The 22,128-nt window shown below is 36.5% G+C and overlaps 1 protein-coding gene across 1 annotated transcript in view; it reads left to right on the top strand.

Annotated features, from left to right (window-relative positions):
- Nucleotides 1-11,720, top strand: part of LOC132126319 (chemokine-like protein TAFA-4) — a 44,027-nt gene extending 32,307 nt beyond the window's left edge. Inside the window, exons 5-6 of the mRNA XM_059537513.1 lie at nucleotides 7,287-7,411; nucleotides 10,070-11,720. Coding sequence (XP_059393496.1) covers nucleotides 7,287-7,411; nucleotides 10,070-10,081 — 137 coding nt within the window. The 3' untranslated portion in view covers nucleotides 10,082-11,720. The remainder of the gene's footprint in view (nucleotides 1-7,286; nucleotides 7,412-10,069) is intronic.
- Nucleotides 11,721-22,128: the final 10,408 nt, after the last annotated feature.

Below are 22,128 nucleotides of genomic sequence, written 5' to 3'. Positions count from 1 at the left end.
TCCTGCAAATGTTACTTTGTACTCCATATAGTTCACCTTTTAACAGCAGATACTGAGAAATGCATTTAATTGTATTTTTTTAAATAGTGTTTAGAAAAAAAACTGTGATGGGAGTATTTGTGATTTTTCTGTGGTAGCTATATTATAGAGTTGCTTAAAGTTTTATTGCTTATTATATAAATGGTAACATTAGTATAGGGAACAATTCTCCCTATTAACTAGTTGCTTATTAGCATGCTTATTATTAACATATTGGCTGTTTATTAATGCTTATAAAGCAAATATTCTGCATGAACATATTCTACTGCTCATGCTACCCAATACCTAAACTTAACAACTATCTTAATAACTATTAATAAGCAGAAAATTAGGAGTTTAATGGCGAGAATTGGACCTTCAAATAAAGTTTTTTATTTTTATATGATTGCTAAAGTCGATATTTGTATTGTGTTATTCCTCTGTATGGCCATTAGAGGGCACTTTACCCATTCATATTTCATTAAAACATCAGTGAGCGCTGCAGAGGAGCATTAGAAAGAGCTGAAAGAAACTTCATTGAAACCTTCAGAAGATGAGAGATAAAATATACCTTCTTATGGCAAATCAACTAGGATCAGAATTTAAACAACGATGCACTGAGACCTTGGACTTTAAATCTCATTCAATGAGAATGGAATAAATAAGGGATTAAATATCTCTGCTGTCTGATGTAGAGGTCCTTTGGTACTCTGTTCCGGCTGGGACTGTATCTCTAGTCACTCCTCTGTGAGCTCTTGAGTCTCTGCTGGCCTGCCCATTAAAATCTCATTAGAAGGAGCGAAGGGAAGGTGGAGAGAGATTCCCTTTGGCGCTCTGTGGGGAGATCTGCTTCACTCTGCACGAGGGTCTCTTTTTCTGCCCTGTGTGCCCAGGATTTCTGCTCTGCTTTGGAGCTTGAGGCGAGCCCCCTCTGAGCCTCTGCCAACTGTGGTTTGGGTATCAGCGCTCAGCCACACACACAGGAACTTCAAGGCTCTGTCTAATAAGTCCAGCATCTAGTCCATCTAGACATTTGTCCACAGGAAGGTTTATTTTGCAGTTACGCCAGACTTCCTGTACATACTTATTTTACAGAAAAATAGACATGTACCTTTTTAAAATAATAGAGTGATACGAGCAACATGAGATTAGCACAGCTATAAAAGTAGATTGCCAGGGATGGTCCTATAGGGTCTGTTTAAATATATATATATATATATATATATATATATATATATATATATATATATATAAAACAAATGTTTTAGATGGCAGCAGTTTGCATCCAGATTGCTGTTAGAAATCATCTTATTTCTCAGTGTTACATTTGTTGAAGTCTATCAATCAGCTTATAGTCTTAAAGGGCTCATATGATGCTGCTAAAAAGAACATTATTTTGTGTTTTTGGTGTAATGCAATGTGTTTATGTGGTTTAAGTTTAAAAAACACATTATTTTCCATATAATGTACATTATTGTTTTTCCTCTATGCCCCACCTTTCTGAAACGCGTCAATTTTTACAAGACTCATCATTCTGAAAAGCGATGTGTGCTCTGATTGGCCAGCTATCCAGTGCGTTGTGATTGGCCGAATGCCTCAAGTGTATGACAGAAATGTTATGCCCTTTAACATACTATGCAGCTAGCAGCACGAGATTCAGTCCAGCTGCTCTGCTCGTGCACATCCCATCATCAGTTCTGTTTTAGCAGTTCAATCAATGTACTGTTAGGAGTAACTGAATAACTCGGGATAATGACTAATTTCACGTGAGAGGGAGTGTAAGGCACATTTATAAATTGAATAACTTAAGTAATTTGTGGATTACTGCGTACTGGAGATGCGGACCATTTCAAATGATTCAATTTGATTTGGTGAACTGGTTCGACTGGTTCACTAAGAAGATCCGGTTAAATAGAAAGATTCGTTCACAATCCGGACATCCCTAGACAATACAAAACCAATAAAACCCATTACAAATGAGGTATTTGTTGCATCCAGTGGGGACATAATTACTGATTATAATGACTTATATTGTATTTTTAAGCATTGTGTCGCGTTTTACGCTACATAAACATAAAACCATGTCTGCTTTTGTGATCTGAGAAACAAAGGCTACTCTACTGCTCAAAACTCGTGTTTGAATCATCACTGGCAAATTATTTAAAAATAAAATATGTACTAACAGGCTATGAGTCAGAAGCGCCAGACTGTCCTTGCAATGTTTGAACTGACCGACTTTATAGAAACAGCCTTTGTGCCACAGATGCATTGCAGGCTACTGGTTCAGGAAACAGTCATTAACCTCCATGAAATGCGCAGCTCACATCTGAATATTTGGGTTGAACTGTTCTGGAACAGTGTTGAAATTCAACTCAACTGATTTCTAGTCCTGTCCTCTGTTGGAAGGCCAAAAAAGTAGTTTCGGTTTTACAACGAAACACACAGCAACTCCACAACATGGCGCCAGCGGCAACAGAGAGAATAAAAGTTATGTCTTCTTTCTTTGTGTTAACATTTGGGCGGTTTTATACAAATCTTTCCACATAAAATGTGACAAACATGCTTAGTAAACTGATTATTCAACCTGTTTCGTCAGCAAATGTAATTTGAGTTTCTAGATTTTTATGAATTCAGGCAATAAAATCTGCTATATTTTCTGCATTGATTCCATCTGTTGTTGCTGAGTCCTTGTATAAAGACTTGTTAAAACAGTGATTAGTCTCACCAGTGCAGAATTAGATTAGAAACATGCAACCAAGAATAACATATCTTATGCCATTTACAACTATCTTGTACCTTACTCTATCTTATGCCAACGTAAGGCTGAGGTTACACTTGTGCAGTGGCAGATGTGGAGAAAACCCACTGTGATTTCTTGAGGCACAGCGAGTGATGTGTCGGATTCATGAGCTGGAATGCCTGCTGTTTAATAAATAGGTCGGTGGGGTCAGGTGTGTTTCCTGCGCTGCTCTTCGGGCATATCCTTAAGGAGACAAATGTGCTTTTAGCCTGCGGAGAGTGATACTGAATTAATACACTGCATTAACGTGTGTCAAAGGCAGAATCTGTAGCTAAGCTGATAGTGTTGTAAATTAGGTCATTTCAAGCTTTGTGCTGCTGAGACGGAGTGCTGGCTAATCTAATAGACAGGTATAAATGGATTTGGATTGATACTAGGGGGTTTCGAGTCTCTGACAAATAAACCACAATGTAAGGTGTGTTAGCTGGGATGCACACCTATATGTATATACATGCACATATATACATTATTGTTTACTACTCCCATTAATTTCAGGTATGGCAAAATACACGTTTGTGTTGTGCAAGTATGTATATTTAAAAAAAAAAAATTTGTGTACTCGCATCCTGTGTACAGTAACTTTGCAAACTTGATTCAATAATCAAAATGTACGGAATTCTGGATACCTGAAAACATAATTTTGAATTGTGTAATTTTTGTGCTGCGAGTGTCAACAAGTGGAATTGCAACAGTGCTGCAGGGATGATGTATTTTTTTTTAGCATTTTTAGCAGGAGTTAGCATTTTAGCACTTCTGTTTCTATTTGCCAGTCAGTTTAAAAAAAAAAACTTTTATGCGATTATGGTTAAATGACTGAAATTAAAGGCCTCTGGTTAACACAAGCTAAATACTGTATATGTTCATGTTTTAATACTGATGTATTCAAAATACAAAATAAATACCTACTTGATACTATTAAGCTTTTACTTGTCTTGAAAAAAGTCATCTAGTTAAACTCATCTACTCATTAGTCCACTTTTTAGACCTTGTGTCATATCACACTCAGATTTTCTAAAAGTTGTTTTGTTCATATAGAAGATGATCATGGTAAGCTAAATAATTAACTGTTGTTTGTCATAGAGCTTTATTTTTTGCTATAATCTAAAAGCCAGTGGAAAAAACCTATTGGGGATTTTGTCTAGGGGAACCAGGCTGATGCAAAATTTTGCATTAGCTTACAGAAATATTCTCAATGATGATGGTTTTCGAACAGGTTTCTCAAACACTTTCCTCTCTGCCATTGGTCGGACAAACAGATTGTCCCGTCCCAAATGCACACCGTTGGATGAGTCAGTGTTGCTGTGTTGGAATGCTGAAATAAACAGATGAATGTTTGATGTTCAAATCAGTTTACAAATGGCTTATATGTGACTAATGTAAACATATGAAACTTTTTAAATATGCATTGTTTTTCCTGTTATCTCACATTATGACATGGGCGTCATATTGACAATAGTGGCAACGATTTTGTGTTTGAGAGAGAAAGTCTGCATGATTTAGAATACTTATGATTACCACATGCTGGGTTTCCCCACCAGGCCCACTACAACATGCCACAAACCCCAGTGCCAGCAATTACAGACACAAACAAGAAGAGACAGACAGTGAGACACTTTCTCAAGATGTCTGACACGCTGTTCCCATTCCATCTTGCTCTCTGCTTTTCCCTCTCACCAGTTTTTTTTTCCAATCTGTCCTCCCCCCTCTCTCTTTCCATCCTACGGTATTTGCCGGTTTGTTTTCATGCAGTTTCCTCAGCCACCACATGATGTCAGACACATTTCAAACACAGCCTGTTCATACCTCTGAAATGGGGGTAGGAAAATATTTCTGTATCCTGGATAGTCTGTCACAGCTCTAGCAATGACACTGTCTAAATCCAACAAGGCGCCATACAGGAAATCAAAGCTTAAATTAGTGCCTTCATATCCTCAGATAGGGCTTTTCATGACTGAAAATAGAAAGACCATCAGTGTCTTGCAGTTGTCCCTGCCACATCAGCACTAGAAGTGAGAAAAATCCTTCCAAGTATGTGGGCTTTGGCCAAACTCTATCCTGTTAAATGCCTAAATGGTGGAGTGAGAGATTTAGTGTGAAAAAGCTGAAAAAAGGGTTCAGACAAAGGTGTCCACAGCTGCAGACCTAAAGCCATTTAACTCCTGGAAAGCTTTAGCTGCTCAGCTGGCCTTTTTCTTTGGGGAAGTTTCAAACCCTCAGTCTAAAACACCTACTCTAACATGTACTATAAAAAGGTTGTTATTTTCTTTTTTTTCTCTCTTTTTTAACAGTTGTACAGTTTGAGGTTCTTTCAGTATCATTGTTCCAGTCATTTTAATTTGCTGATTTGCTGCATGAGAAACACTTCTTGTTATAATCAATGTTGGAAATAGTTGTGGTGATGAATCTTTTTATGGCAATCATGATGCTTTTTTAGAACAGTGTTTATTTGAAATAGAAATACTTTGTAACATTAGAAATATTTTTCTGTCACTTTTGACCAATTTAAAGGTTACTTTTATTAAGTTAATTTGATTTATTGTTCTGCTAATATATATATATATATATATATATATATATATATATATATATATAAATATATATATATATATTAGTGCTGTCAAATGATTAATCGCTTACAAAATATTTTTGTTTGCATAATATATGTGTGTGTTCTGTGTACATTTATTATGTAGTGTATACATAAAACACACACACATACAGTATATATTTAGAAAATATTTACATGTATTTACATATCTATATTTATATTCATATACATTTTTATTATAAAAAAAATATATTTAATATATAAACAATCCATTTTTCTGAAATATATACATGCATGTGTGTGTATTTATTTGTACCTAATAAATATACATATATTATGTAAACAAAAACGTTTATTTTTTTTTAATGCGATTAATCACGATTAATCGTTTGACAGCACTATTAATATATATATATCCTGCAAATTAAAGAAAAATATTAATTTTGATCATTTTGTCTGACAATGATCAAATAATAAAGGGTTGAAGAAGAAGTGTGTTTAGTGTAAATTTGAGTCATGACTGTGAGCTCTCCACAATAAGTGGACACCCATGACCAATATTTATCTTCGCAGCAGTTGTTATTGGATGCTAACTCAAAGAAAACACTCATATTGTTGTGTATGTTTGTTTAGTTTCACGATACACTCACGCAGACAAATAATCTTGACAATAATGAAAACATCCTTTTCTCCTCACAATGTAAACCGCTTTGAGTGCCTAGAAAAACATCTATATAAATGTAACAAATTATTATTATTATTATTATACCTAATAATGCCCACATTAATGCTAATTATGCACCCACTGATTCTCTAAACCACTGCAGTCAGACTGTGAGCTTCACATAGAAAGGCACACAGTAGTTACTGCCTTTGCAGCTGCTTATTTTGTTGATTTGTGAGCATCACCATTTGACTATAGCGTCCTACTCTCCAAATCTACAAACACACATGCTGAATGAACCTCTGGTTTCATGTCCTGTAAGGCGTTCTCTCACGATGCTTGAGAGGATTTGCCCGTGTTCCTTTGCATAAATCCATGTAAAGCTCATTTTCGCTGTGTATATCCTCTCTCCTTCTATTCTTGTGGACAATGGGCTTGAGAGTGGCTCTCTTATGGACGCACTCATCTCAATGAGCCTCATTTGAACAGGCTATTGATCAATGTCTTAGAACTGGATTTGGAGTGAACTAGGCTTCTTTGGAAGTGACACGGGAGCGCTTGGACTCAGAGGACTTGAAAAGCAGAGTAGCGAGGGTGTTTTCAAATGTATTGTATTGGCAAAAACTTCTATTTGGGATTGATAAAGATGTTAATGGTGATATAGAATTCCTTCACTGTTAAGATACAGCTATGTAAAAGTGGACATATTTGTCAGTCTAAAATATTGATGTTTATTTAATATTTATATGTATTAAAGTTAATATTTTAATAATTTTAAAAGACATTTGCACATTTATGATTCTCTCATGTGGTTTAATAGCAATAATTAAGATATTTACTTTAAGTGTCTTGTTTTGTTTTTATTTTAGAATATTTGTATTCATTTTTTTTGCTTTTCATTAGCTCTCATGAACCCAAGTTTGGGAAACCTGTGAACAATGTTGACCTTTTTTCACACAATTATCTTCTTGTATGGTGTTAACAACTGATTTTTCAGCCTGTGCTTCAGCAAAAATTCTTGAAATCTTGATCTTTCATGTATTTTCATTTATGTTTCTCAGTTGGGAAGTGATGTGATCTGTATTAGTCCTCTTGCCATTGCAGGTCAAACATACACCTGAAATTTTCCATTATTACAGGCTTTAAAATGGTCACCTTTGATGAAAATGTGAGAAAAGTGATGTTCAATGAAATTCTCTGTAGATAATAATGTTGAGAGTAGTTTTAATATTTTATTTTCTCCATCTCTTTTTCAGCTTCCATCGTGCTGCAGAAGTGGTGGTGCCAAATGCACCCGTGTTTGGATGGCGAGGAGTGCAAAGTTCTTCCAGATCTTACCGGTTGGTCCTGCAGCACCGGTAACAAAGTCAAAACCACCAAGGTCAGTCGGACAAGTAAAAGCGAGTTGCATTTTGCTAGCCAGGTATATTTGGTTCTTAAGGAAATAAGGACCACACTGATTAATGCCTGGTTGCAATCTGACACATTATATATTTAAGTCCAAGAGAGCCAGGTTGGTACAAAAACAGGCTTCTGCCCATTGAAAGAGAACCTTTTTGTTGCCATAAAAGTACCTTTTAAACAGACTTTTCTAAGAGCTAATATATATGCCATCAAAACACTACCCAGGAATATTCTCAAAGGCGGTTTCTTTGAGGACCCCTTCTCCCAATGCCTTTTTTCTCAGGCAAACCATTCTTCAAAGCAACGTTTTGTTGAGGCCTTACTTTTATAAGACAGTTCTCTGAAGCTCCCGAGAGTACAAGAAGGGCTACAGTATGTTATGAGATACAATTGTCATATTTAGGGTTTTGTAAAACAATTAAACACACCTCTTTAAATGTTAACTTGTTTTATAGGCACATTATTGCAGGGACACAGTTATTTTTTTATTTTTTTATTTGTGCTACAGTACATCCCTACAGTATGTTATAGGCAGACGCATCACTCAAACTTTCTAAAAGAGACTTATTAAAGAATGAGCAAAGCTTGAAGATATATATAACATTTCAGAGTAACTCCACCGATTTTGTGGCTCAGCAAATAAATCCCCAAGGACTTCAGTCGTACAGGAAAAGTTTCAAAGTCCGAAAGAGAATTTTCAAAAGCAGAGCCTAGACAAACATGCAGTCACAACATTGTTGGTCCATGCTAGCTTTTATGCTACTTGAAAAAGGCATAAAAGCAAACAGGAGAATGGACTCATTTTCAATTAAACATGTACGTTTTCTGTATCAGCTCATCTGAACCTATGGTTTAATGCCTCAAACTGTCAGTATTCAAACTAAAAATAGTTAAAATTGCTGAGATTAGGTTTCCAAAAAACTTTCTTTCTGTATGGAAAAGAAGTTAAATTAGGTAAATTCTTACCTCATAAATCAAAATAAAGAGTAGAAATTAAACTTTGAGACATGAGATGTGCTTCTTTTTGTTCGGTGCACATGGGGCTGACTGCTGTTTCATGCAGTTGTGACACACAGGTGAAGTATTAAAGAAATTACGGTGTGTGAGAACACAACTGTTATAAGAATAATTGCTCAGAGTTATAAAGTAACATCAGAACATCTGTTGTGTTCATTAAAATGCATTATGGCTATATGAGCTCCACTGAGGCTTTCAAATTAAGAGTCCTAATTAAATTGGTAACGGGGAGAGACGAGAAATGAATGACGGCTCTGGGTTTACTTTCAGGATTAATGATTCTGTTTATTGAGTCCATTATTGGCTGAGTTGACTGTCAGTGGGCTAAACCCCGCCCTCTGCCACCACAGAAGCCAATGGGCTGCAGAGAATCACAGATGGGAGGCGGAAGGGTGTGTCTTACTCCAGTGAGCATTAATTCTGTATTTAATAGCAGTGGAAATGGAACAGTAACCAGCAGGCTTCAGCGCACATGTCACAGGAGATTGTGGCGATGAGCCAGGATACATATTGTGTTCTCTCTCTGTCTCTTGCCATCTGCTTTCTTATATCTTTAATTTCTCCTCCTGTACCATCCGGTTAATATCTGTCCTTTATGTTTTTATTATCCTTGTGCAATGGCTGCCTTTCTGTTGTACAGCTGCCGTACAGCTTAATGGCTCTTTCCAACACTAAAGCGTCTGAGTGCACTCTTCAAATATGAAGAATTTATCTAAAATAGTAGGCTGTCATTTAAAAATAATAGAATTTGTTTAATAATGTTAATAATGTTTTGAAATGTACTTAAAATGTTTAAATAATTTCATAATTGTATACATTTATCCCAGGAACAAAATTATATATTTTTTTGGCCCATTGACAAGTATTTATGGTAGCACATTATTTTAAGGATAATTCTCACTATTAACTAGTGACTTATGAGCCATGCATAATACTAGCATATTGGCTGTTTATTAGTACTTATAAAGCAGATATTAATGCCTTATTCTGCATGACCATATTTAAGATCACTTAATCATATTCCCTACTTAAACTTAACAACTACCTTACTATTATTAAGCAGCAAATGAGTTGTTTATTGAGGCAAAAGTTGTTGTTAACAGTGAGAATTGGTCCCCAACTAAAGTGTGACCATGTTTGTTAAGCAAAAAATTTTTTAAGCATACATTTAATGTTATATAAGGAGATTCATGTTTAAAACAAGAAAAACAATTAACTTAAGATATATTCTCTTAAAACAAGTGTGCACACTTCACACTTCTCTCTGAGATTTACATGCAACAAAAATATTGAATATACAATTTTATAAAATAATAAGGTAATTATTAATATGTAATGCAACAATTTAATATACTATATAATTTTCTTATATAGTACATGTATTACCATAACATATAAGGAAAAATATGGTTAAAACATGACACATTATCTGAAAAAATAAATAAAATAATAATAATAATAATATATATATATATTAATATATATATATATATATATATATATATATATATATATATATATATATATATATATATATATATATATATATATTAAACATCTTGATGCAAATTCTAGTGATTTTCTAATATGTTAATCCAACCTTCCTTTTTGTTCATAGGTCACTCGATAGCAAGAACCATGGCAGCTGTACCAAGAGGCTCAAGACTCCTTACCAACCCCTAATGGAAAAGAAGACCCTCTTGTTTAAGACACTGACATTCCAGTAGATTCCATACATGTGAAAGATGGACAAACTCACTGTAGACTATCAATGGCTACCTTGCTTCGACAGAAAATATGAGGATGGACAAGGATCTCTGTATAAACCTGAGGTTCGACTGAAGATGCTGGACACACAGGTGCTCCTGTGAGAGACTGCTTTTGTCAGCTGAAAGCGACTTTTTGGATTTCCACCGGCTCTCTTGTGTGTATGTGTGTGCATGTGTGAGAAGGATAGTAGGGACTTGTAGGACAAACCGTGGACAGTTCAGGCCTGTCTTGGAGCTTGTGTGTCTGTGTGTAAGTGTATGTTAGTCAGGTTGATGATGATGAGACAGTAGTTGAACACTGTTTATCCGCTTTCCAGCACACAGCAAACTTTATATTCATGTGTAGGGTGGGGATTGCTCTGAATGTGGGATTCACAAGTCATCAATTTGCTCTTTTGGGTCAAATGTTTCCTTTAAGTCAATTTACACTTTAATTAAGGTTGCTGAGTAGGATCATAACAACAAATAAAAAAATTAATGGGTGACTTTTCTGCACTAGATAAGATCATATGGAGACGTTTTCCATTTCCGTTTTCTATTCTGAGACTGTGTAAGATGGAATTCAAGAGAGAACCATTTATTAAGCTTCCTTTCACAAATGTGCAAAGTAGAAATGCAAGTGATGTAGTCCTCAGTAAAACAATGCAGTAAAATACAGCTCCTCCTTGCTGTATAATGTTATGTAATGTGAGCTTTACAGACGCAATCCCCTTCAAAAAACTTTTAAAACTGACAGCTGGCTAAAAACATCTATGTGACTCTGTAAAAAGATACACAAACCACTTAAAAGTGCACTAAGTAAAATGTTTTACTAGATTTAAAACCTAAATAAAAGATTACTGTAAAATAAAAGCTGTTTTATTCTACAGATCGCACATCGTGCCATGATGCTTTGATCACATGACTTGCCAAAATTCAATTCATTGGCAACCCTTATAACCAGACACTGTTGATTTCAGAATAAATTAATAAGAGGGTGCCAAATACTACATACATTGCATGACATGCAAGAAAAAATAAATCGTGCACACGATTTACTAATTTGTTCCCTCTATGTACTGAAACGTGCACACAATTTCTCTTTCATTCCCTTGATTTGCTAAATTGCGCGCACAATTTACTCATTTGATTTAGCCTACAATTTTTTTCCTGCATGCCATGTGCGGGGCTCCATAAAATGCATCTGCATAAAAAACTAAACAAAAAAACTTTTGCAGTACATCCATGCCACTAGGTATCAGTATAGAAAATTCAAGTGATCTGTAAGTGTAACATATCCAGGAAGTTACTTGATGCACTTTTAAACAAGTAAATACAGTATCTTGTTTTTACCATTCTGCTTTCTGGTTTAACTTTGAAGCTCTCAAAAGTACTCTGTGAAAGTCTGAAAACAGGTTAGCAATGTCCCGACTGAGATAATGAACATGTTTAAGGATAAGCTCCAATGTGAAGAGGCATAACCCATGCCCAATACTCCAATGAAATAAAGTTTGAAATAGAATCTGCTCCACCATTCATCACTGGTTTTCTAATCTCAATGTTTTCCTACACAGACTCTAAACTTGAATTCTGAACTCTTATCTGCTCTTTTGTTCACTCTTGCTGAGCATTACCTTTTTTCAGGGTTGGATCGAACTTGCAGAAAGACACTGTCCATTGTGTCTTTATCTCTGTATGTCTTTCTCAGGGCTCTGGTGGCTTGTGAAGTGTCGAATGAGGTTTTCTCCCTACAAGACAGCCCTGTACGCTAGGCTCGCCCTAGGCCTGCCCAGTCGTCTTCCAGGCTTCAAAGCCCCTTCAGACTCCAACCGTCTGCTTTGTGAGATGTGATGTATCAGAACCACTGTGATTCCAGTGTTGAGCCTTGGGAGATAGGGTCGAGTGCCATCTCGAATTCTCATTACTGAAACCCAGGACACCGCCAGCCCTCTCCTGGGATGGTCCGGGTGTATTTTTAGGTCTGCTTCTATTGAGAAAAGCTCATCCTGTTCTCGTTTCAAGTGGTCAGCTGGAAGTGTGCGAATGACGAGTGAACATTTTCTCCTTTTTTTTCTGCAAGCTGTGTATGTTTGTGTCTGCCTGCATATGTTTATCTACAGATCCGTCTTAAAAGGCTTTGTTGTGTTGGGACTTTCTCCTGGGAAGCAGAAAGCCGTTAAATCCTGATGCGGACACAGAATGAAGCCTCTTCGCCTGTCGTCCCGAGAGGCTGCAGTGCTCTGAGGATGAACCTGATACGTAGTCTGACCCAACATCACATTTGGTTCAAGAATCAATATTTGAAGACAGTTTCTGCACCACTCTCTAGTGGCCGCAGCCTGTTGTTGCAGATCCGGCCAGTCGCTGAGAGAGCAAAAATAAGATGAGAATCGCCAGTAGGTCAGTGATATTTCAAAGCATAGCTGCACCGCATTTGTAGATGTGTTCGAGTGGTATTGGCAGAAGAAAAGTACATGCAAGTCTATGATACTCAAATGATGTATACACCCACTGTTTTCTATACCTCTATGTGCTTTAAACAGCCTGGGAGGAGACAATTTCGATTGGGCGATCGATGTTCTACTTTGCCGTGTGACTTGAACCTCTCGTCAAAATAAAGCAAAAAAGAATGCTGATTGCAGACAGATTTCATAAGTGAGTTTGTACTGTTTGTGCTCAAATCTCTCCGTGTCCCAGGAGCCCACTTAAACACTGGTTTGCTCTGTGGGGTGGTATGTACAGTACCCAGCATTCTGCTCATCACTGAAAAGATGCAAAACCTAAAGCAAAGATAAACGTAAGCAGTGCTATTTCTACTCTGACTGTCATCCATTGTTGAGTTTATTTCACATTCGCTCGGAGTGAACATTTCTTACGGCTGTGTTTGTGTAGAAAGTGAATTGAAACCTTGATATAAACAACTGATTATTATGTGCTATGAGGGAGCCGTTGTAAACACCAGGACTGGGGAATGTTTATTACAGAACTGAGCACACATGCTGAATCGTCCCCCGAACTCGGAATGAATTTGAATGACATTCCCTTCATATCCAGTTCTCAAGAATTCTCAACTGGCATCGCTGTCACAATACAATTTGTCAAAGTGCTACAAAGCATAAATAATCTATGATGTAAAATGCTTAGATTGAATAATTTATGGATACTAGACTATGAAATAATGAAAAGTAAGTATGAAAAGCAAATGACATCTTGTCTGGTCTTTGAATTAGAGTGATGTGCTGCTTGCTTTGACAGCTGAAATTAATTACTGCATTTGACGACTAGCTACAAAGAGTTATTGCTGTTCCGGACATTTGTAGGGAGACATAAAACTTGGGTTTTGAGGACACATGGGAAGGGTTTTTTAAAGATAAATGACATTGCAGTTCAGTCTGAAGACATCGGTTTTCGACATATGTAATAAAACTTTTAAATATTTAAAGATGATCTAGATAAAAGTTATCCCAGGTTAACTAAGGCTAATCATGACAAGAAAAGCAAACTGCACAATCTCAGTCTATTTCTAACTTAATTTAAATGTAGGTGTTAATATGAAATTAGTCATGTTAGGGGTGATTTACCCACAGGGTGATTTCCGTAATTGTGAGGAACAGGGCATTGGAATTGGAAGATGCTTTTTAAAAAGTTTAACTTCAACATAAGCACCGTTTTAGAATGGTACGTCACGCATTAGAGACTGCAAAAGAAGCAAGACACAAGTGCAATACTAAAACATCAATTTAGCTCATATTTACATAGAAAAACAATGGAAAACAACACAGTGGAGTGCAAAAAATTGATTCAAGGTCGTTATATTTATATATTGAAATATCAAAAGAAAAAACTGAAAATTCGAACAAAATTTGAAATGCAATGCAGAGAATTCTGGGATTGTCAGTTTACAGTTTACCGGTAACCATTTAACAGGTTTGTACTGTAGCATTTTCACAGTTTTTTACCGTTAAAGTCATTTTTACAGTGTTGTTAACGCTTTTCAAAAAAACATGTCTTGAAACACATTTCATCACACGATTCATGGTCTTTGCATCAAGACCATGAATCGTGGGATGAGATGTGTTTTGTGACGTGCTTTTTTAAGTTTCATTATTTTAACTCTAAACTCTGTATCAAGCGAGAGAGCATTGCATAAGAAAGCAAAAACTTGGGGCCTCATTTATAAAGTGTGCATACGCTCAGATTTGATCTTAGAATGTGTGTACGCTTAAATCCACGTCATCACTCATATTTGTAAAATCTGCTTTTGACGTAGAAAAGTGCTTAGTGTCAAGTCAGGGTCAAAGCAGACCTATGCACTTTTTCTTGTTGGAGTACTGCAGGTTTTTGAAAATGTAAGCTGTTCTTGCAGCTTGTTGTTCTAAATTAAAGAATTTGGATGATGACTGCGATCGTTTACGTTAATTACATTAATTAAGAATTATTTACAAGGCAGAGAGCTGAAACCATTCAGTGGCGTGCAAGTTCAAGATCATTTGCGATTCATAGATTTCACATCTGAAATCTGTTTTCAGTGTGTAAGTTCATTCTATGAATCACATGTATGCATATTTAAGAGATGATCATGAGATCAAATTTAGGCAGGTTTCTGCGCAACATTTTATATGAGGCCTGTGTTCTGTGTGAATGCTACATTATCGTGCATTTTTATGGATAGTTCCAGTCTTTGATGTAAATTGGTCAATACAAATGCATTGAAATATAGAATATGCTGTAGTTAGTTACAGTTATGACATATATATTATCACATTTTAACCAAGATTTTGTTTACATGACTGCACAGAATTCATTAAAAAACATTATGCTACATGTCAGGAACTATATTTTCTAGTTTAGGAAACTCTCTCTTCCTCTCTCTTTTTAAATTTTAATAATATATATAAAATTTTTAAGAATTCCCCAAAAATGTTTTAATAAAAAATGTATTCATAATTTCTTTATTGTAGTTTTTATTTCATAAGCAATAAGTCACTGTATTTATTTATTTAGTCATTTAGCAGATGCCTTTATCCAAAGCGACTTACAACTGTAAGTTGTAACTTGTGAATATACATCATATATATTATAATAATAATCACAGCTGAAGGGGTTGCAGACATCAATAACAATGCCCTTTAGCTGTGATTATATGTACAATATAATAAATAATACATAAATGGACTGCCTGCATGTCCAAAGGCTGAATATAATGCTAATGTTTTGTAAGAGGACCTGAGAAAGTGAACATTTAAAGGGTTGGTGAGACACAGCCTGTGACCCCAAAAACCATTAGCTTTGTTTGTCTCTTTCGTGATACAATAATCTAAATCTGTTATTTCCCAAAACCAATTAACCACACTACAGTCAATGGTGACCCCAGCGTTTGCTCTGGATATGAGGTTCAAGAATATCCCTTATTCATTATCGTTAGAATCCACCCTGCTTTTCACTAATATGTGCCAAGGGAGGTACCAATGTGACCAAGCCTGATAACATAGACGCCTGTGGGCACCCATTTTTACTTGTGGCCAGGGTTCTTGTGCTGGAGGCACATTGTCATGGCACATCTAGTGTGTCAAATGGGATTGAAGCAGCAGATATTGCGACATTCGTTACATCTGTGTGCTTTGAAGAAGAGCCACAGTAATGGAGCAACCCGGAGAGAGAAACAACAGTGCTAGGCACGTGGTTTGACCGTTTATATGCTAAATCTAGCTGTGTGTGATGTTTTGCTTATGTCTCATCTATATATGTATGACGATACAGGATATTGTCGCACATACGGTGCGTAAATGGATCAAAATGTGCCTGTCAGTGATAAAACTCATGCATATGTGATATTACACAATCAATTGTGTGTCTTGGTATACATACGTCCATGCAAGCGATATCACCTCTGAGGCTTGTAACCAAGCCGCTCTTTCAGTCTCCCTTCCTTCCGCTGGTATCATGACAAGAAGGACAGATTTCTCATGGTCACATACAGCATAAACACAGACTACCAAACAACACTTCATAAATCACACAAACAGACTCAATATGCATCGAGACTCCATAACACATCTTTACAAAACCTCTGGAAAATGATGTAATGCGATATGATTGAATATGAAAAACATGTTGCCCAAAACAGCCTGGGAGTATGTCTTTTTAAAGAGCTATTTAAAGAACTTTGCCCCCAAAAATTGTGGAAATATGATTTACTGCCGTTCTTAATTACTGTCAAGGAGGCAGCGTGCAGGATAAGATTTAGAAACCGCAGTTAGCAAACGACCCATGGCAACGTTTGGGTATACAGTGCTAAACAACTGCTTGGGAAAATGTTGTTTTCTCTGGCACAGAACAAGTGTTGAAATGTTTGTTGTTAGTGAAATTTTTTCCCCTTATATCTATCATACATAATTCATCATTCATGCCCAGAATACAGGATTTGTAACCGTTTAAAAGATTAATAGCTTGTTTACTTGACAAATTGTGTCTGATTTCATGGGTGGGAGAGGGGAAAACATGGAAATTATGGCATTTGGAGCATTAAATTAACATATTTCTGCGCAAAGTGAAACAATTATCATTGTCTTTGAATTACTTACAAGTAGCTTGAGTATTTTCAAATGTACTACCTAAATGTGTACTTCTCTGCTTTCTTACATTGCTTCCTTCTTTTACGTCTAATAGCTTAATTTCCTCTTCCCACTTTGAATTCCTCTCCTTTTTCTAACTTCCTGTCTTCAGTCTTTTGCTTCCTTACTTCCTCCAGTTTTCCAGATTTCTTTTTATACCTTACTTCCTTTGTTACTTTTTTATCCTTCCTTTCTATCTTCCATCCTCATCTTCTCCATTGGTTTCTCTATTTTTCCTTTCCTTTCCTTTCCTTTCCTTTCCTTTCCTTTCCTTTCCTTTCCTTTCCTTTCCTTTCCTTTCCTTTCCATCCTTATCTTTTTCATTGGTTTCTCTATTTTTCCTTTCCTTTCCTTTCCTTTCCTTTCCTTTCCTTTCCTTTCCTTTCCTTTCCTTTCCTTTCCTTTCCTTTCCTTTCCTTTCCTTTCCTTTCCTTTCCATCCTTATTTTCTCCATTGGTTTCTCTATTTTTCCATTCCTTTCCTTATGCTTTCCTTTCCTTTCCTTATCTTCTCCATTGGTTTCTCTATTGTTCCTTCCTTCCTTCCTTCCTTCCTTCTTCCCTTCCCTTCCCTTCCCTTCCCTTCCCTTCCCTTCCCTTCCCTTCCCTTCCCTTCCCTTCCCTTCCCTTCCCTTCCCTTCCCTTCCCTTCCCTTCCCTTCCCTTCCCTTCCCTTCCCTTCCCTTCCCTTCCCTTCCCTTCCCTTCCCTTCCCTTCCCTTCCCTTCCCTTCCCTTCCCTTCCCTTCCATCCTTATCTTCTCCATTGGTTTCTCTACTTTTCCTTTCCTTTCTTTTTTCCATTTTTTTTCTTCCAAGAATGTTCATACTGAAAAAAAAGAAAGAGGAGAAAGTGAGACAGACAGATTACAGATGTCTTCCACTATTTGCCTTGCTGTGTTTTAAATCCAAATACAAACTTACTTCTCCCATTCTGTTGCTCTGTATTAATTATTGCATGTTTATTAATTATCATGGATGTTTGCGTTTATCTCATAAATGTCTTTCACTAATTGTTCATGATATTTTCTGTCACAGCTCTTCTTTCTCTAGAGTGTAATTCCAGGGAATCTGTGCTTTGTGTACGTGAGCAGTGAGAGAGGAGGCATGCCTGTGTCTCCATCTTTCTGTTTTTATCTTTCTCTTTCTCCATCTCTGAAGGTGTTGGCAGGCTTGTCACGTTTAATATCTTCCAGCAGAAGAAGTGTATTTAAGATCGCAGGGGTGTGATCGAGATAAAGATCCTGTAGTGGATACTGTGTCAGAGTGCACCTGTGACTGGACTCTTCATGCACTTACATAACTGAACAGCTGATCGACTGAACAAAACATGGCATCCAGTCATATCTCCTCAGAGGTCACAGTGGTTTGAGGGGGAGGAGGTGGACCAGTGATGTTTCCTTGTTGGAGAAAAATCAGAAGAAAAATCTTAAAGGAACAGTTAACCACAAAACAAAAACAAATGCCTTAAAACACTGCCCATCAAATTAAAACATCAAGACCATATGAATTTCTTTCTTTTGTACAAGAAAATATTACGTAAATTCTTATGCTTGTATTTTACAAAAAATGTACAGTTGTTAGCTCCAAAATATTAAAATATAACACCAAACAAGCTCTATAAAAGTAGCCTATCCAACTCGTGCACTATATTTCTAAATCTTCTAGACCTATACAATATCTTTGTGTGAGAACTAGACTGATTTTAAGTTATTGTTCATTCATTATATTCTCCTTCATTGACCTGTTTACTTCAGAACTGCTGCAACCAAATCATTGAGTCAGTGAATTGTTATGATATTTTATTGCTGGATCTCCCGTAAAGATAAAATTAAATGGCATATTACAGAAGGGACTGTTAAAATATTCAAAAAGCAAACTGCCAAGTTCATTTGGGCTGAAAACATGAAGCTGTCACACTGATGTTTGATACATTAGGCCTGTGCTGCACACTGTGTCAGTCTATCAGTATAAATATTGACATATTTTCTCTTCTGACATATGCAACATCTACTACTCATTTCTGACTTCTTCAGTAGTTGGTTTACATGCCAGTCTCCAGCAGAAACATTCCCCAAGAGTCAACAGCCCCCACCGTGCCAAGAGAATTCAGATGATGAAAGGTTTGTAGTCATAACTGAGACATAGTCATAACTGTAGTCATAACTGATGTATATATATATATACATTTAATTTATGCATTCAGGCTATCAATTTTTACCTATCATGTGTTCCCGGGGAATCGAACCCCCAACCTTGCGCTTGATAGCGCAATGCTCTACATTTTATTTTGTGTCCATATTGTCTGATCGTACAATTCAGTGAGCAGATCATTGAAACCATGCTGACCAAAGAAACATTTTACGTGACTCTTCTGCAGGCTTCTGAAGTCATCCCCTTTTGAGCTGTAATAAGTTATTCCCCTTTTCCCTCTTGCTTACATGGACATGCTCCAGTCCTACAAAAACTCTGATTTCTCTTGGCTGTGTTCCCAGCTTTTGACATTCAGACAGGGATAGATGGAGCGTGTGGGTATGTGTGTGTCGTGCACAGACTTCGCCTGACTCTCTGCCACCTGCTAGCTGCCTGTGAATGCCAAGGTGCCTCAGGGCATTCGCCGGCACACCACTGATTCACATGTTTCCCATCCTGCCCCTGTGTCCTTTCATTACCACACTGACTAAGGCCTGGGGAAGGGGTCTCTCCTCCTCGCTCGCTCTCCCTCTCATCTCATCTCCCTCACTCCCTTAGGAGGAGACCACCACATGCTGATGTGACAGGAGCACAACACTAGTCGTCCTCCATCTGTGGAGTGCCGTCTGCTGCCACCCTGCCGTGACCTTTGACTGTCTCTAGGAGTTATAAGGCAAGGGCAGCAACCAAGGGTCAGTCCCTGCTCTGTCAGGGGCCCCGGAGCGCTAAGGCAAACGTGTCAGCAGAAGGAGGGGTGGGTCACAGACACCATGTTGACGTGCTGACCTACAGAGGTATCTCAGGTCAGGGGAGGGTTGTTAGAAACGTGCAGAGTTTCAGATAATCAGGCCTCTTTCTATCTCTCTCTAGATGTTGTCAATGTGCTTTAGTGGCATCATATTTTTATTCATATCTTACATTTACATGTACCTTTTTGTATGCTAACAATGTGTGTGTATGCAAAATATTTATGAATCCTTCATATTTATATTATAAATAAATATTTATATAGTTATTATATAGTTAATATATTGTAGTTTTTACTATTATCTATATATTTTTGAGCCCATAACCCCAAATTAATACTCAACAATAAAAAATCCAATAGACAGATTTATGCGCAAAGACAATAATTTAGTTAAATTGTATTTTTAAGGTGATGTGGTTACAATGTAAGTACACAAAGAAGTAACAAGTAATATTAAATAACTAAATTTACTTACTGTACGGTTAAGTTTAGGGTTAGTTACTTGTAATTGTGTAATCTACTGTTATTACTATAGTAAATATACATGTAATATTTATAAGCCCCTTTAATATAATGTGTACATATGACATTTGTAACTGCGTCACCTTAAAATGATGTTACTAATGATTTTATTTCCTGTAATATTCTGTGACATTTCTAAGCAATCTGTTCTGCACCACAAAATAAAATAACAAAAATGATTAAGATATGATTGAACGATGAATGAATCTTTAATTTAATATTTTTTTTAAAATGGCACTAGAAATCACAAAGAACAAAATAAAAAGCATAAAGACTTAATATGTTGGCTTTAAACAAAATTAATCAAATTTGTTACAAACAAATAATAATAATAAAAAACTTAAAATGACCTCGCAAACATTTGTACATCTTTAAGGGGGGGGGGGGGGGAGTAAATAAAAAATGTAACAAAAGAATACAGACAAATTAAATTAATTAAAACATTTTTGCGAAGTAATGCATTTCAACTTTTTGTAAATAGTTGTATTAAAAAAACATTCTTGTTAATCATATTTAGAAACAGAATTCAATATCTATGGTTCTGCACTGGTCTCAGTGTCTAAGCAAATGTACAAGACTATGAAAAAATGGTCCCTATGAGAGGTGGTTTGAGGTGTGGGGTTTAAAAAAAGAGAGTCATGTTTCAAAGACTGAGCATGTTATTACATTTTGCTGAACAAAGACAAAATACCAATTCACAATAAAACCAGGATGTGTAACAAGAACGCACATAGAGACAATTTTCATTTTATGGTTTATTCAAATTTTCAATGCCATCTTAGCCTGCAGATGTTAGCCTGTGTCTCACTGTTTGCCACACTCTTTGGCTGGTAGATCCTAACTGGTTTACTCATCAGTCTCCATTGGCCTATCACTCCCAGATTTCACACTGCGCTGGAAATGACTTGTTACCCAGCAAGCTGCAGTGTTCACGTCTCACCAATATGTCTGTGTCGTCTGTCTCCCCACAATCACAAAAACATGACTACATTATGATGTGCTTAACATCGACACACAATAACCTCCTTTCAGTCAGCGACAAATCAAACACGCTTCCAATAAAACAAATTGTCATGCAGATTGCCAATTACTTATAGAGGTAATTATGAAATTTTGGAAATTACGGTTTTGCCGTTGCGCACAATTTGGGAGAATGAAATCTAGGGAGGCGTGTGGATACTTTTCACAGGTGGCTGTATAAAATTAAATCTTTCATAGAGACTGGCATTGACATTCTGAGTTTATTTAGACAGTCTATTCCATAAAGTGTGTGTGTGCAGATTATCAGACCACACTGGAAAGCAATCTGCAGAAAGGCTCTCCGAGTGAAATCCCCCGGCAGGGATGAATGGTATTGTTTTTTGAAAAATAGAGCCGCTATTAAAAGAAATAAGTGTCAGATAAAGAGGTTAGGGAGAGTTACGGGGATCAATGAGGTCCCAAGATCCATTAGTGACACTTTAATTACATTAGGAACAATGCTATGATAATTACATTGTCAATAATTAATAGCCTTTTAATGTAACAAAAGCATTGGGAACACAGTCATCAGCTAATAGGTTATTACTGAGTTGATATAATCAGCAATTCCATAATGTAAGACTGTGCTAACATACTGAGTAGTGATGGTGTCAAACGGCATACTATCATGTGTCAGCACAGTCCAACAAGTCACTGCATACTAATAATGAGTCAATTAATTAGTCCTAACTAAATTGTGTGATTGCATGTAATCCAAGTTGAAGAAGTGCAATACATGAAACATCTGAACTAGCCTGTTGTATATGCAGAAGTATATGCAGAATACTCGAATCATCATCTAATGCAAAACTATTATATTCTATTCTGTTCTATTC

The sequence above is a fragment of the Carassius carassius genome, chromosome 44, assembly GCF_963082965.1.
Source record: "Carassius carassius chromosome 44, fCarCar2.1, whole genome shotgun sequence".
Classification (NCBI taxonomy): domain Eukaryota; kingdom Metazoa; phylum Chordata; class Actinopteri; order Cypriniformes; family Cyprinidae; genus Carassius; species Carassius carassius.
The sequence above is the reverse complement of the archived record's forward strand: the minus strand, read 5'-3'. Positions and strand labels throughout refer to the sequence as shown.